The sequence below is a fragment of the Diabrotica virgifera genome, chromosome 5 (assembly GCF_917563875.1).
Source record: "Diabrotica virgifera virgifera chromosome 5, PGI_DIABVI_V3a".
In the NCBI taxonomy this organism is placed as follows: Eukaryota; Metazoa; Arthropoda; class Insecta; order Coleoptera; family Chrysomelidae; genus Diabrotica; species Diabrotica virgifera.
The window spans coordinates 164,575,334-164,592,617 of record NC_065447.1 but is presented as its reverse complement, the minus strand read 5'-3'; the positions used below and the strand labels follow the sequence as shown (position 1 = coordinate 164,592,617).

The 17,284-nt window shown below is 33.1% G+C and overlaps 1 protein-coding gene across 1 annotated transcript in view; it reads right to left on the bottom strand.

The window, feature by feature from the left end:
* Positions 1-14,402, bottom strand: part of LOC126885205 (DNA replication licensing factor Mcm3) — a 77,569-nt gene extending 63,167 nt beyond the window's left edge. The window contains exons 1-4 of the mRNA XM_050651653.1: positions 14,219-14,402; positions 8,435-8,766; positions 8,055-8,376; positions 7,868-7,998 (exon numbers count right to left, since the gene is read on the bottom strand). Of these exons, the coding sequence (XP_050507610.1) occupies positions 7,868-7,998; positions 8,055-8,376; positions 8,435-8,506 (525 nt within the window). The 5' untranslated portion in view covers positions 8,507-8,766; positions 14,219-14,402. The remainder of the gene's footprint in view (positions 1-7,867; positions 7,999-8,054; positions 8,377-8,434; positions 8,767-14,218) is intronic.
* Between the last annotated feature and the right edge of the window lie 2,882 nt (positions 14,403-17,284).

The following is a 17,284-nucleotide window of genomic DNA, read 5'->3' as shown; positions in this document are numbered from 1 at the left end:
ACCTATCGAAGGAATTCCTAATGCGCGAATTAAGTCTATGAACAAAAAATCCTCCGAAATGCCATCAGAAATTACTGGTACGAGCAGAATACATTCACCAATGACATATCATGATCATATTATTGAAACATATACTAACAAACTAAATAATCCTAAAAATAAAGATCGTCAAGAAATCATAATTAAGCTAAAAAAGAGATTTGTACATCTATATAACATTGATACTACCCCAGTATTTAGCGGAAATCGACTATTTATACTCATCTTCGATCTGGAAAAACCAACCAATGACTCACCAACTATGCCACAGGAAGGCCTTGCAATATTTCAGGATAATGGCTCATAAGGTGAGGTTTCTTTATTCAAATATCAATAGTTTTCAACCAAAGAAATATTTAATATACAACTATTTACAAGCTAACAATATCGATAGTTTTATGTGTGTGGAAAGCAAAAATAAAGATTTTATTAACCCATATTGTGACTGGTCTATAATCCAACAAAAAGGAAATATATTAAACCAAAACTTCAGAGGAGGCAGTCTTATACAATCCAGAAAAACATGGAAGATGGGGAAAGAAAATCCTCAACGAATAAACAACCCTCTTAATAACTGCATTCATGTCTCATTTCCTTTTAAAGACTCCAAATTACATATTTTCGTAGTCTATATTCACAATTCCTCACTAATTGAAGAAACTATCTTCATTAAGGCATCCCTTTATGATTATTCAATAATAATTGGCGATTTTAACCCAAAATCAAGCCCCTCACGTATGAAGCAAATCAGAGGTTTTCTTCAAAGTTCTAATTTTTGTCAAATACCTACTCCTCCTACGTTTATAATGGCAGGTAACCCAAGCACAACTCCAGATATATTATTTTGTTCTAAAAATATTATAAATAATATCACAAATATACTTGTAACTCCAGATCTGGGAAGTGATCACTTGGCATTGCAATTTGATTTTAATCTACATCATGATCCTGACCACATCAATGAAATTAATCTTCCCAATATAGCAAAATGTAATGTACAAAATGTAAATAGTAGAATGAAAGAATTTTTGAATATAAGGCATGACATTTGCCCAAATTACATTAAAAATTTCAACACTATGTTGTCTAAATTAATAATAGAAAATTCGCCCAAACAGAAGAAATCACCCTTTAATTACAATCTTCCACCCTTCATTTTGTCTCTGATTAAATTGAAGAGACAGTTACTCAGGCAGATCCAAAAAAATGAGACACATGCATTAAAATCACAATTTAATGAACTAAACCAAGATATTCACAAACTTATATCACAATTTAAACAACATAAATGGATCCTAGCATGTAAAAGTATAAACTCCATGAAAGGAAAAACATACTGGAATGAAATAAAAAAACTGTCTAAATATAAATCGTTTAGACAACAGATTTCAGAACTGATATATGATGGGCAGACATATAGTACAGATGAAGAAAAATGTAGTGCTTTTGCTAGATACTTTGAAGAAACCTACAAATTTGATGAGGATGACAATTTTGATAGAGATACCTTAGAGGAGGTGGATAGTTGGTTTGAAAGTTTTTATGAAGATAGTCGTAATCTGAATGCTCTTCAGGACATCACAGAAGATGAATACGACGAGGCTCTATATAAAGGAAAAAATACAGCTCCAGGCAAAGATTCCATCAATCGTAAAATCCTTAGACAACTAGATCCAGATATTCATAAGGAGATAATGAGCATATATAACTATTGTATCATGAATCATTTCTTCCCTGATGAGTGGAAGACAGGCATTGTAATAGTTATCCCTAAACCTTACACTAACCATCAACTACCCCAAAATTACCGTCCAATCACCCTTCTCCCAGTAATTGGAAAAAATTTTGAGAAAATTATCCAAGGAAGATTATATAATGAATTAAACCAACATATTCCAGCACACCAGTTTGGATTTAGAGAAAAATCATCTACAATCCTTCCTCTTTCAATAGTAACATCCAATATACAGGCAGCAAGATTGCAAGGACTAAAGGCCGCTGGAGTTTTCTTGGACATCAAGAAGGCTTTTGACTCCGTTTGGCATAGAGGATTGTTATATAAACTTCACAGAATGAAATGCTCCCCTTCTCTAATATGGATTATTGACGAATTTCTTAGAAGACGCAGGTGTATAGTTAAGATCAATGAAACATATTCCCATTCATTTTCAGTGCAACAAGGAGTTCCACAAGGTTCACCACTCTCCCCTCTATTGTATAACCTCTACTGCAGTGACATATGCGACAATAGACTAACCAACACTAATTTGCTACAATTTGCTGATGACACAGCAGTGATATCATATGGAAAAAATTTAATAAAGACAATGGACTTATTGCAGAGGCAGGTGGATGACACAATATCTTGGATGAATAAATGGAGATTAACAATAAATCCTTCTAAAACAAAAGTAATAATATTTAACCATAGAATCCAAGATCACTCACCAACTATAAACATATGCGACAATATAATTAAACCCTCCCAAACTGTTAAGTATTTGGGAATAGAAATAGATAACAAATTGACGTTCAACCACCACACAGCAGTTATAAAAAGGAAAATTATAACTAGAGCAAAACACTTCAGAAGTTTAACATACAAGAATGAGGGAATTACGATTGAAACAGCAGCCAATATTTATAAAATGATTTGCAGGCCCATGCTGGAGTATGGTTCTGCAATTTTCTATAATTCTAAAGGCCCTGCCAAAAATAATATAAAAGTGGCTGAAACAACTAGCCTTCGACAAATTACTAGAATGCGTCATCCTGATAATCCACTTCACAATCCATCCAACAAAATGCTGTACGAGGAAACTGGAATTGAACCTATTAATGAGAGACTCAATAAGCTGTTTAAATATCTCTTTATTAATGACAGTAACAAAAATTTGATTGAGCCCCACATTGTGAAGATACTAGAGGACAGTGCCCGTAGATATCCAGGAAGAACTCTTTTTGAAGAAATCTGCTACACATCAAGACAATAAACAACTCTATTCAAATCATCATCTGTATTGTAACTAATTGTCAGTGATATTGTGATTACCGCCACATACACATATTTTTTTTTTTTTAATTATTGTATTGTATTAATATTAACAAAAAACATATATTGTAATAATGTATATTAATTGTGTAAATTGGCTGAAAGACTTCGGTCGATGGCCTTTTGGTACATTGTATCAATAAAGTATGTCTCTCTCTCTCTCTATAAAAGAAAGTCGAGTTATGTTAGTTACACTGATAATAACTCGAGAACGGCTCATCAGATTGTTATGAAATTTTACACGTGTATTCTACCGGACTGGGAATAGGCATAACTCTGAATTCATGCCCGTACGTCATAAGGGGGCTTGCCCCCCCTGATATATTTTTTTAATTTTTTGACAAACCGTTTTTTCTTAATTTTGTATGATGTAGACGCAAAAGATACATACAATCCTAAATTTTCACTTTTTTATCTTCAACCGTTATTTTTTAATAGCCATTTAAATATTTTACATCTATATATATAAAAGAAAGTCGAGTTATGTTAGTTACACTGATAATAACTCGAGAACGGCTCATCAGATTGTTATGAAATTTTACAAGTGTATTCTACCGGACTGGGAATAGGCATAACTCTGAATTCATGCCCGTACGTCATAAGGGGGCTTGCCCCCCCTGATATATTTTTTTAATTTTTTGACAAACCGTTTTTTCTTAATTTTGTATGATGTAGAAGCAAAAGATACATACAATCCTAAATTTTCACTTTTTTATCTTCAACCGTTATTTTTTAATAGCCATTTAAATATTTTACATCTATATATATAAAAGAAAGTCGAGTTATGTTAGTTACACTGATAATAACTCGAGAACGGCTCATCAGATTGTTATGAAATTTTACAAGTGTATTCTACCGGACTGGGAATAGGCATAACTCTGAATTCATGCCCGTACGTCATAAAGGGGCTTGCCCCCCCGATATATTTTTTAAATTTTTTGACAAACCGTTTTTTCTTAATTTTGTATGATGTAGAAGCAAAAGATACATACAATCCTAAATTTTCACTTTTTTATCTTCAACCGTTATTTTTTAATAGCCATTTAAATATTTTACATCTATATATATAAAAGAAAGTCGAGTTATGTTAGTTACACTGATAATAACTCGAGAACGGCTCATCAGATTGTTATGAAATTTTACACGTGTATTCTACCGGACTGGGAATAGGCATAACTCTGAATTCATGCCCGTACATCATAAAGGGGCTTGCCCCCCTGATATATTTTTTAAATTTTTTGACAAACCGTTTTTTCTTAATTTTGTATGATGTAGAAGCAAAAGATACATACAATCCTAAATTTTCACTTTTTTATCTTCAACCGTTATTTTTTAATAGCCATTTAAATATTTTACATCTATATATATAAAAGAAAGTCGAGTTATGTTAGTTACACTTTGTTAGTTTGTTGCCATACTCCTCCGAAACGAATTGACCGATTTTCATGAAATTTGGCAGGTAGATTCCCTGTTGAATTTCGAACAAAACGCTGCTATTTTTTCTTCTCTAGCGCAGTCCGTTTCCGAAATAGCAAACCGTAAGCCATAGCAAAATTCTGAGCACAGAAGAAGAACGAATGGGAAATTTCATAAAAGAAAACTGCAACAGATTAACTTTTGGACTCAAATTGGATAAAATATGAATTTTTTAATTTTACGAATTTTCAAAAAATCTTGCTTTCGCGTGGGCAAACCATCCAGTTTATTTATGTTTAGTAGATGAACTAACGAAAAATATCATGTACACTATTGCATGTATTAAATGATTGATAATATTTTTTGTTATTGTGATAATTAACTAATATTTAGAATTTTAACCTTTAACTACCCGCACATCAAAATATAACATAACTACACGCGTGGCGTTCTTTATACGCCACAAGAAAATATACTTAAAAACAGCGGATTTGTTTTTTTTTTGAAAAATTACACTTACTTGTTTGTTATAAACCTTACTCGGCGTCAGCGGATACTTGGAGTTCCTTCTCAGTAAGCAAATTGGGATATATAACTGGAATCTGATTCCATGATAAATAAAATTGCTAATAATATTTTTTTGAAACGATATTTTTTACCTGAGAAAAAGTATTGTTTATAAAGAAAAATATATTTGTGCCATAATGACTAAAAAACATTTGAAATATGTACTTATATTACTAATTGTATTACTATAATTGTGGCGTATGTTATCCACCACCAGAAACAACAAATAATAAATTGTAAATTACGATCTTCCTAGAATGCCGATTATAACGAAACTAAATCCAGTGTAAAGCACATTCCAGTGATAGGTTAGATAAATAAACAAAGACAAAAATTAAATTTTTAAATTCATTCGTAGTAGAATTCTTATATGTGGCGTACAAAAATACGCCAGCGCGTGTAGTTAAAGTTTAAGGTATCAATTAAAATAATAAAATTTATTTTACTTTAAAACCTAAACAGTTTTTCCATTCTCTTAGGCCAAAAATATTTTGCTACCTACTACATTCTCATATTTTGACGTTTATTTGTGTCAGTCGAAATGATTTGTAAATTTTGAGGTTAATGCCCCTTAATGCTAACAACCATATTGTCATCGAGAAAACTCAGTTGCCTCAGTTATCTCAATATAATACAATGTATGTATTTATGTATCTAAATCTATATATTGTATGTTCCCTATGTCCAGCTGAACGATTTACGTACTGTATACGTGGAATATCATATAATTTGTCATATTATGTATCTTTCTTATGTATTGTACCCTCGGAGATCGCTGGGAAAATTTAGACTCAAAATAACAAAATCCAGTTGGCAACACTGTGTGAATGTTGATAGTATCATATCCCTTTTAAGATAAACAGAACTGTAATTTAGTCCAGACAAATTAATATATTTTTGGCCAGCAAAAATGAGATTTTTCAACCAAATACTGTCTCAAATATGATGTGCAAAATAATTTTTAATTGTTTTCCACTCATTAAATCGTTATCGTCCAGTTATTGTCTTAATTATTTTAACTTTTAATAAGTGTCGACTAATTCTGAATGATTAATAAGTTGTTAAAACATTTTATCTGTAGCGGCTTCTGGAATGCCTTAAAACTATCGAATTTAATTCGACCATACTTACAAATTTTGCATAAAATATTTGGACATATAATTTTCTTTTTTATTCGAGGAAATTGCATTTCGATCAATTTTCATGTCTAGAAATTCATTTTCGAGCAGTTGATTTTGAGTAATTTATTTTTAGACATTACGTTCAAGCAACTGATCTATAATCAAAATTATGACAGATTATCTAATTATGACACACTATCTAAGGTGCAACGAAGTTCACCGGGTCAGCTAGTTTTTTATATTATCTGCGATATTCCTTTAATTTGTAGATTTTTATTCTGCTTTTTATATAAAATACGGTTGTTTTTCGAACTCTTTAGCGATGTATTATTATAATATAATATTTATGGATTACTATCGAAGGCCAACATGATCAACCAAAAAAGAAGATGTATTTGGTGATATTTCTAGTGACTCTTGGGTGTGGATCTGTCTTTTTAGTTTACTCTTCATGGTTTAAAAATAAAACTTAGTTGTGCTTAACCTTTTCGTGGTGTGAAACGACTGTAGTTGCTAAAACTTTCAGTGCCTAGTAGATGGGACATGACTCAAGTCAAATACAAAGAGGACTTGATTCATTCAGTAAATGAGTCATTGACGATTAAAATTACTTGCTAAAGCTTGTTTTATGGGTGATAATATTACAGTATTATCGAATTTATCAACGATATTGTGTTACATGCAATTTCATCACTTTTTATGTACAATATATTTGATTGTTGATTAGTTTACACAGAAGCTCTGTCCGCACCTGTCCAGCTGGTCACATTCTAGTAAACTGGCGCTGTACCGAAAGGGTTAAACAAAAACTCATATTTACCTATTTAAAATGGTACCTTTCACACAAAGGCATTTTTTTACTATTAAATAATTATCCCTTACAAAATCAAATCACAAGATAATGAAAAGTAAATAATTCTATTAGAAACAAATAAGGTAAGAGAAACCCTTCTAAACTATTCAAAAATAAAACTAAATATAGTATTAAATCAACAAATGCATATAGAAGAAGCCTTAATTTAAGCAAATGACAGGGCCATCTACCTATATGGCCAACCATTGGAATTGCAGAATTTAAAGTTATTGGTATTCTGGACACGGAAAGTAAGTAAGTAACAAATGCATATTACAGTAGACTCTCTCTATAACGAACATGGTTATTATGAGGTTTCGCTTATAACGAGGTACACTAGATGTCCCATGAAATTCCTATTGAAGTGTAACACCTCTATAACGAGGCATATTTGTTATAACGACGAAAAATGAAATTGTAGAACATGTATCTTTACTTGTTTTTAGTGCTGTAATGGCTATAAGTAAATACCCCAACTGACTGTATCGACACATCTGTTTCGTTATCAAAGAAAGTGCTGTAATTAAATCCACCACCTAATAAACCTCTTCCTGTTCTGTTTATCTATCGACCAATATTGAATATTGTAAGAAAATTCACAATTTATGATGGCAAAGCCTTATTGTCGAGGAAATAATATTTAGCATCTTATATTGCTCCGAATGGCTTCACTATTGGAAGTTAATGTTTTAGAAAACTCTCTATTCATATGTATGCACAATATTATTGTTGTCTGATATAACGACATCTGCTTATAACGAGGTAATTAGTCCACCTCTTCAGTTCTCCTTATAGAGGGAGTCTATTGTATATACTTACCTTTGTGGGATACACAGCTACAGAGGGTACAGCTTCAAACGAAGTCATATCAGTATACTTTCTTTCCATAATCTTCTTAGTATCAGGACAAAAATGCACACTTCGTACTACTTTAGGATAAATTAATGAACCTGCAACATACACATATTTAAATAAACAGTAAAGTTAAAAGCTATGAACATCTTACATTTGGTTACAATGCCTTCCACACAAATCAAATTGCCAAGATATCTTGAAACTAGCGTCCTGGGAGTTACATGTTTGTTTCCAAAACTTCCTTCAAAAGCTATAAAAAAGTCGACGTGATCTTTGGCATAGTCTGGGTTAACAGACAGAACATATTCCTTAAGAGCCTTCTGGAATGCCATTTGTTCCTGGAAGGCATTGTTAAGAAGAGCTGCTGCTCTCAGGGCATTCTTTCGACGTAGATCATTAATGTTGACTAACAAACGATAACTTTTATCATCAATCATATCTTTTACAAGTTGTGAATACTTCCCTTGATCCGCCTAAAAAGAACAATAAATATTTCGAAGATTAACAACTATAATATTAATTAGAAATTACCTCATCGTCTAAGAAATCCAGATACTCCCTCTGGATATCTCTAATGTGCTGATCCATATCTTGAGTTTCCATTTTGTCTAAAAATGTAATTTACTATTCTAACTTTACAAAAATGTAGATTTTAAATAAATTAAATAAAAAAAGGCACTAATATAAAACGTAAACGTTTACTCAGTTTTGGCGCCAAACCACCGATATGAAGTTCTTCTTCTTCTCTTCATTTGAATGGCCTTAGCTGCCAGGGCTATCCGGCCAGGATCCGTGAATATAGACTTGAATATTCAAGAGCCGTACCTGAGGTACATCTGGGCTTAAGCTCATAGCTCCTGAATCTGAAATATTAAGAGATAAAAAAAAAACTTTGTAATTGTTTATAAGTTCCATAACTAAAGTTCTACTAATGGTCTAGTTCTAGTACTACCACGCAAAACCGCACTAAGCACAAAGCACATGCATTGCAAGCAAGCATAAAGTCATAAAGTTTTTAAGCAAGCTACACACGAGTCATTGTTGATGTTAAAAACTTTTGCACTGCGATTAATGTCTTTGAGTTTAAATTTTTAAACAACACATCAGTTAATGTCGGATCACCTTAGTAGTTCCCTTCTAAGCAACTGGGACTCTCTTTGGAACCTAGTACATTCCAATAAAACATGTTGTAAAGTTCCTACACTGCCACATAAACACTGGTTTGAATTCACTACCTTCAATCTAAATAAATGTACAGGAACACTACAATGTCCACTTCTCATACGACACATTTGTGTGATTATACCTCTCCCCAGGTTGGGAAATTTTGTAAACCATGCCTTTTTATATGGTACTGTAACTTGTGAGCAATAAGTAATTCCTTTTGCCTGTCCTATTTGTTGGAATCGATTTTCCCAACCGATCCATAGGTTTTCTTTATATTTCATTTGAAAATCTTTAAAGGAGGCCTTTGGTTCTCCACTAATGGGCAGCTTTCTTCCAAGATTCGCAAGATGGTCAGCTCTATCATTCCCAATAATTCCAGTGTGACTTGGAATCCATGCAAATTTAATTTCTCTATGTTGTTCATCAAATTCACATAGTTTTTGTTTTAGTTGGAGAGTTTGTGAGTCTATTGCCGCCTTGTAGCTTGATCTTGTGATTTTTTCTAGAGCACTCTTAGAATCACTACAGATGAGGCACTTTGTAAAATTATTCTGTTGGATTAACTCTAATGCTTTTTTAATGGCAAATACTTCTGCTGAGCAAATTGAATTAGCGGAGGGTAATCTTGCTGTTAACTGTGTTCTCTCGTTAAGGTATATCCCAATACCTACATTACCTTGTTTATCTTTGGATCCATCTGTGAAAATAAGTTTATATTCCGACCAGTTATTGAGGTACCATTCCATAAACTTGGTTTGGTTATTTGCTTCTTTGCCCATATTGACAGTTTCATAAGCCATAGGAGAAATCTGAATATTAAGTGGAAAGGAGTGACAAGGAAATAAGGAGCTATGTGCTACCTCATGAATTTCATGTAAAGTATTCTGGAAAGCAGCCAGTATTGGTGGGAAATATTTTCTTCTCCAAAAACTAAAGTAACCCAGAAAGACATTGTGAAATTGCTCAATTGAGGCATATATTGGGTTGTCATAGGCTACTACTTTTAAAATGAATTTAGATGCTAGCCATATTCTTCTGAGATCTAACGGTGTTTCTCCACACTCTGACAAAATTATATGAACTGGAGAAGACCTCATAAATCCCCCCACCACTCTAAGAGCTCTATACTGAACCTTATCCAATTTTGCAAGTAGAGAACGTGCACAACCTCCCAGAAAAATGGATCCATAGTCAAGATGTGATCTAATGTATGCCTTATATAGAGTGAGTAAAGTTGCAGGATGTGCTCCCCACCAAGTTCGACACAAACAACGAATAATATTGACTCCACTGGAAGCCCTCAATGCCATCTTTTCAATTTGACTTCTCCAAGAAAGGGAACTATCTAGAATAACTCCCAAATGAGAAACTTCTTGTTTCCAATCTAAACGTGTGTTATTCACTGATATTAGTAAATTCGGAATATTATTCCTATTTCTATCAAAAAAAATTGCTTGACTCTTGCTAGATGACAGACACATTCCCATATCATGAAGTTTATTAGAAATACTTTCTACTGTACCATTCAATTTTTCCACAACATCCACCCAGCTGTTGCCGGAGCAATAGAGGGCAACATCGTCTGCATACTGAGTAATTAGAACATCCTCTGGAACACAAAATGAAATTATATTGATGACAATATTAAATAGTACTGGACTCAAAGGGGAACCCTGAGGAAGGCCCACATTGGTAGTTCTTGGTCCTAGCAGATTTAAGGAAATAGGATCACGAACAGACACCAAACGATTAGTCAATAAATGTTTAACCAATTCAATAAGTAACCATGGCAAATTGAGATCTCCCAAAGCGTCCAATAATTGGATGATTGACACTTTATCATATGCAGAAGAAATGTCTAACATAACAGCAGCTGCTGGTTTCCTTTTTGAGATATTCATTGAGATTTCATTGACCAGATGAATTATGTTTTCAGACACCCCTCTACCTTTACGAAAGCCAGTCTGGAAAGGCGATAGGATCATAAAATGTTCTACATACCAATCTAACCTTATTTTTATCATGTTCTCTAAAAGTTTACTAACACACGATGATAAAACGATTGGTCTCCAGCCCGAAAGACAATTTATATTTTTATTGGGTTTGGGAATTAAACACAATGTTTGTGATTTCCATTGAGTGGGAATATGCATTCCCTCCTTTAAACATAAATTGAAAAATTTTAACAGGAACTTGATTGCTGACTCTGGAAGATGTTGCAACATAGAAAATGTTATACCATCCTGGCCCGGCACAGTATCCTTTCGTTCAACCAAAACCAATGAAAGTTCGTTTAAAGTGAAGAGTTCACACTCGATAGTATTAGATTTCACTGGGTGAGACGCAATGTCCTCAAATACAGGTGGAGTCAATGAACAAAGCATTTCCTCCCCTAACGATGAATTACTAGGAGTTCTAACTGAGGCTTTAGTGAAAGCCTTATGGAAACTTCTCACTTTTCTCCACATTACTGATATTGGAGTATCAGGTGAAATTGTGGAACAAAACACAACAAATGATTTTTTCTTTTTGGATTTAAGTTCTTTTTTACAATGTGCCCTAATTTTTTTAAAATTAATGAAGTTTTCTAAAGAAGGTACCTGTTTGAACTTCTTGACTGCCTCCCTCTTTGATTTAATTAAAACTGAACACTCTTCATCCCACCAAGGTAATTGTGGTTTATGGAATCCAACACGCTTTTTCTTAGGGATGAACCTGTTTGCTGCGTCTAATATTAGGTTTTGAAAATCTGTGTAAGACTCATTAGGGATGTTGTTAATGTTAGACTCAATATATTGGTTGAATTGTTCCCAATTGGCTTTTTTCACATTAAAGATACTGCGATCTTGAAGAGGGTCATTTCCTTGGGGACTATTTCTATCCTGCCCGTAACACACTACAAAAGGAAAGTGATCACTTGCTCCTATCTCTGGAAAAACTTCCCAGAGGCAGTCCACAGCCAAACCTGGAGATGCTATAGCTACGTCAGGGACACTGTTTGAGTCAGGCGGTGAGATTCTTGTCGCCTCACCCGTATTGAGAAAACACAAGTTATCCTCCTCCAAAAGATCTGCAAGACGATTACCGTTCGGATTGTTAGATGATGAACCCCATAAAGAATGTTGGCAATTCAAGTCACCTATGAAGAAAAACGGTTTATCACACATTTGAACCAATTCTCTAAAGATCTCCTTACGAAAACGAACATCTGGTGTCTTATACGATCCTATAATAAAAAAATTTTCAAATTTGATAATGATAGCCTGCCATTTTTCAGGCAAGTGAATATGTGAAATGTCTATCCTATCAGCTGCCAGAGACTGATGAATAAGTACAGCTATTCCACCCCATCCATCAATCCTATCATCCCTATAGCAGTAAAAATTGGGAATATGCAAGTGCTGTGAAAATTTCAGATGTGTTTCATTTAGAAGAATGATATTAACATCGTATTCGTTAAGAAACACCATTAGATCTTGCTTATTGTTAAAGAAACCATTAATATTCCAATGCAAAATATTAAATATCATAACTATATATATAATTTGTTACTATTATTATTTTTTTTTATTTTTAATATAAAAAATAATATATTATATTATCTGTAAGAAATAAATGAAAATTCAGTCAACACTACTTTTACTAAAATTAGATGTATTATGTGACTCATCAAAACCTGCAAAATCCATATTATTATCAGAGGTTAAATCAACGTTTTTTGAAAATACACTATCCTGAGAATGTACACGATTGCTTGTTAATGAGAGTGCAAAACTTGGGCCTTGTGATCCCGTATACTTTTGTGAATCATTTAATTTGTTTAAAATCGGTAATCTAGGTAAATTTCTGCTTAGATCCTCATTTAATAGAGCTTTATGCGCCTCTTTGTCATAACTAATGTCTTTAAGAATTACTTTATTTTTCCTTTTAACTGGGACCACATGACTTTGACTCTGGAAATGGGGAGTGGAGGATGGGGATTTTTGAAGTGCTTGAGTAAATGCTCTGGGTGAGCTGGATAGTAAAGAAGGAAAATCCCTACTTCTCCTCTGAAACATTCTCGAATTCTCTGGCTTTTCCTTAATTGGGGGAAACAGCTTGGCAGCTTCAAAAAAGGTGAGATCTTGGAAGACCATTACTTCATTTATCTTTTTCTGTCTTTCGAATTCTTTGCAAATTTTATTTGTGGCAAGGTGATCAAGATCGCAGTATAGGCATTTTGGTACAGAAACTGTGCAGCTTTGTACTGTATGTTCATCGGAACATTTCGGGCATCTTGCTTTTCCCCTGCACTGTCTTTGTGAGTGCCCAAATCTTAGGCATTTGAAGCATTGCTGTACAGGAGGGATGTATGGATCTACTGTTACCAAGTTTGAATATATGATTATTTCTTTAGGGGGAGTTCTTACGTCAAAGAGTAGTTGTACAGTTCCTGTTGGAATGTATGTAACGGTCCCACTGCTATCTAAAACTCTTCTGTTAAGTCTTCTGGCCGATATAATTTTCACGTTTTTTTGTAATTTACTGTCGTTAACTATGTTTTCCATTGAAATATTTATACTTACATCTCTAATAATACCCCTTGATGTTAGCATTTTTTGAGGTATATAAGCAAGAAATCCTTTCTCAAGGATTTCTGTACTATTTAGTACCATATTTGCCTGTTTGGAGGTGTTAAAAATTACTCCAATTCTATTCATGCCTTTTCTACTAATTTCTTTAATTCCAGTCGTACCCATTGTATGAAATACTTTCCCAATATCCATAGGATGGATATTTCCTGCTTTTCCCTTGTCACTCTCTATCATAATAAGGAATGGGCCGAAGTCAGTGTCCTTGTATTCAACTTTTCTTCTACTAATATTTTCAATCCTAGATGATAAGTTATTAACTTCTGTTAACATGATCTGATCGTTTTGGAATTTATTTTTTAAAGCACAGAGTTCTTTTTCTATTAAATTAATGTTATTTTTATGTCTCGGGGCTAGCATGTGTATGGAATTTAAAAAATTTTGCGAGTTCAATGAAAGCAAAGCATAGATCCCGCCCCCTTTGTCAGGGGGGCCGGGAGAGTTAGTGTCCATCTCCTAAGCCAGCCTCTACTCTACTATACTACTGCTACTATGATTATATAAAGGCAAAACTTACAGAAAAGTCCTTAGTATTTCTAATTCACTACTAACGTATTATCCCGTTTTAACTTTTAAATTAACTACTAAATTAATGTTCAAACACTAACTAACTATATCTACAGTATAATTACTTAATTTATAACAATTTTAACGCGATGATTTAAGATTTTTCTAAAAAATAAAACTTGACGTCTATCCTTCAAGTCGAAACCAAAAGATCCGATATGAAGTTGTGTTTATTCTTCTTCTTCTCTTCATTTGAATGGCCTTAGCTGCCAGGGCTATCCGGCCAGGATCCGTGAATATAGACTTGAATATTCAAGAGCCGTACCTGCATTGGGACTACGTGCATTATCGCCTGAGTCGATCGTATTCTAAGGAATATAGACGGTTCTAGAAGAGACCACACTAAACGTGACTAAACTCAACACGGACGTTTGCATAGGTATATATTAACATAGAGTGAGCCTTCACTCCGCGCGTCCTGACGACAATATCTCTTCGACTGGTTTGCGCTATCTCTTTCTAGCACATTGTACCGAGAAACTAAGATGACATTAAGGTGTGAATATAGGCACGGAAGAGGAGGACAACTGTCGTAGCTTAATATGCGTAAGAGTGAAACAGCACTAATCCAAAGAAAAAAGATGGCGTCGTCACTTCGCTTTGAATGATACTCTCTCTATGTCAATTTACCTCTATGGACGTTTGCTGTGATTGGCAGTCATCGTCATCGGATTGCATGATTTGAGTTTCCACTAGACTTGTGTTATGGACATATTTTACGGGCTGTGATTGGTCGTATTCAAATCAATGACATATTTGATGACATTTAAAAGAAATACGTAACCCTGTTTTCTCGTTTGTTTTTGTTTATGTAGTGTGTTTATGTTATACAAAAGAAAAATATTGATATTTTAGTTATTAATCTTGGATTTTGAGACTATTTTATACGTTTATACTTGTTTATTGTATTCATTTTTAAACAGCCATATTATTTCCAGCAAAAGTTATGGAACGTTTACAGATACATAGTAATATTTATAAAAAAAAAAAAACAAATTACTTTCTGCTTGCTTCCTATATTTTGTAAATTTTTAAAGCTTCCTCCCAGACTCATTTGAGTATAAGGTGGTTCATTTTTCCGAAATAAATGGAAAGGATGGCGCATTTAATGCAGTGATTTGAGCTAATATAACAACACAAGAAGATGCTCAAAATTGTCAAAAAGAATATGAAAATGTTAATAAAGTAAATTTTAGAGTTCTAAGAACTTATCCAAATGATTCTATGAAGCTTGTTTTCAAGGTAAATATTGATGTTAATATATTCACTTTCTAACTTTATGGGTTTTATATTTTGTAGGGATGAATAATTAACATTGGAGAGAATTTTTAAGTATTTTGCTAAGCAACAAATTTTGTGTTCATTTTGATTTAAAGTTCAAAACATATATTCATATATTGTAAGATATTAAATAGATTTTTTTTATTACTGAAAGACTATCGATGCCATCGCAATACTCAGGCTAATTTGCCTTCATCAAAGACAAAAAATCCGTCATCTAAACATGTTAACTGTCAGGCATTCTTAATAATTACAGTGAAACCATCAAGTATGAAAAGGTAAAGTCTATTTGCTAATCTGAGACACAACTACTGTCTAGTGACGTTGGTAATTTTTTTTGAGAAGTTAGGTTGCTAGACGTAACTGGAAAAGACTACACAACCAAACATAACTACTCATAGCCAATATTATTATTAACAGTAAACAGGCATAAATAACATAACATACACCATACACCAATCAATAATTATTTATTTAAACCTTTATAATGTATTGATAACAGATGAGAAAAGTATTTATTGTACAAAATAAAAATATTTTATAGAAATAAATTCCACAAAATTTTATGAGTTTAGTATACACTCCCATTATTTCCAACAATTATTTTTTTTTAGTGAAAGATCAAGTTTGTTTGAGCAGTTAATATCTATTGTTGGGTAGGAATTTTTGTGTTGTAAAGACAACACTTATATATTACGATTATAGATATTAAAGCTGCTTTTGATTGTATAAATAGAGAAATAATATGGTCAGTAATGGAAGACCTGGAAAGCCCACAAAAGATAATAAGCCTGGCAAAAAGTACATATAAAATTATATAGAAATGTACTGGCTAAAGTACAAATAAACGGAAACTGATTGCCAATAATAAATCTAAGAGGAATAAAACAAGGGGACAGTTTCATTCATATTAGTAATGGATTGAGTAATGAAGAGTGCTAAAAGAAGGTCAAGGCAAACAGTCAACAATAGGGTATAGGAATTTAGTACCAGTGAAAATGGAAGGATTACTATATGCAGATGACCTAGAAATAATAGCAGACGATAAAGAAAAAATGCAAAAATTAATGAATATATGGGTGGAAGAAATAGAAAATTTGAAAATGGAGGTAAATGTAAAGAAAACGAAGACCATGATAGTAACCCAAAAGAAAAGGGAAGAAATAAACCAAACGTTATTTAGTCGCAAAAATGAAATAATGGAAACAATCTCGACGTTTGAATACCTGGGAGTAATAATATCAGAGGATGGAAAGGTAGACAAAGAAATCTCATACAGGGCGAAAAAAGCAAATAAGATCTACTATGCACTAAATAAAACAATATTTGGAAAGGAAGAAATAAAACTAAAGGTATACAATGCAATATACGTATCAACTTTAAAATTATGCAAGTGAAACATGGGTAAACAATGCAAAAATAGACAGTACAATAAGCGCAGCGGAGATGAAGCAGTTGAGAAAAATAGCAGGAAAAACAAAATTGGACAGAATAAGAAATGAGGATATTAGACAAAGGCTAAATAGCAATCGATAATAACGAAGATCCAAAAAAAAAATTAAATTGGTATGGACACATTAACCGAATGAACCAGGGAAGACTACCAAAGCAGGTGATGGAATCAAAAAGGTATGGTAAAAGAAGGAAATGGAGGACAAGAAAAAGGTGGATCGATCAGATTATAGAAATTGGGCAGGAAAAACACATACACAAATGAAAGAGTTAGCAAAGGACC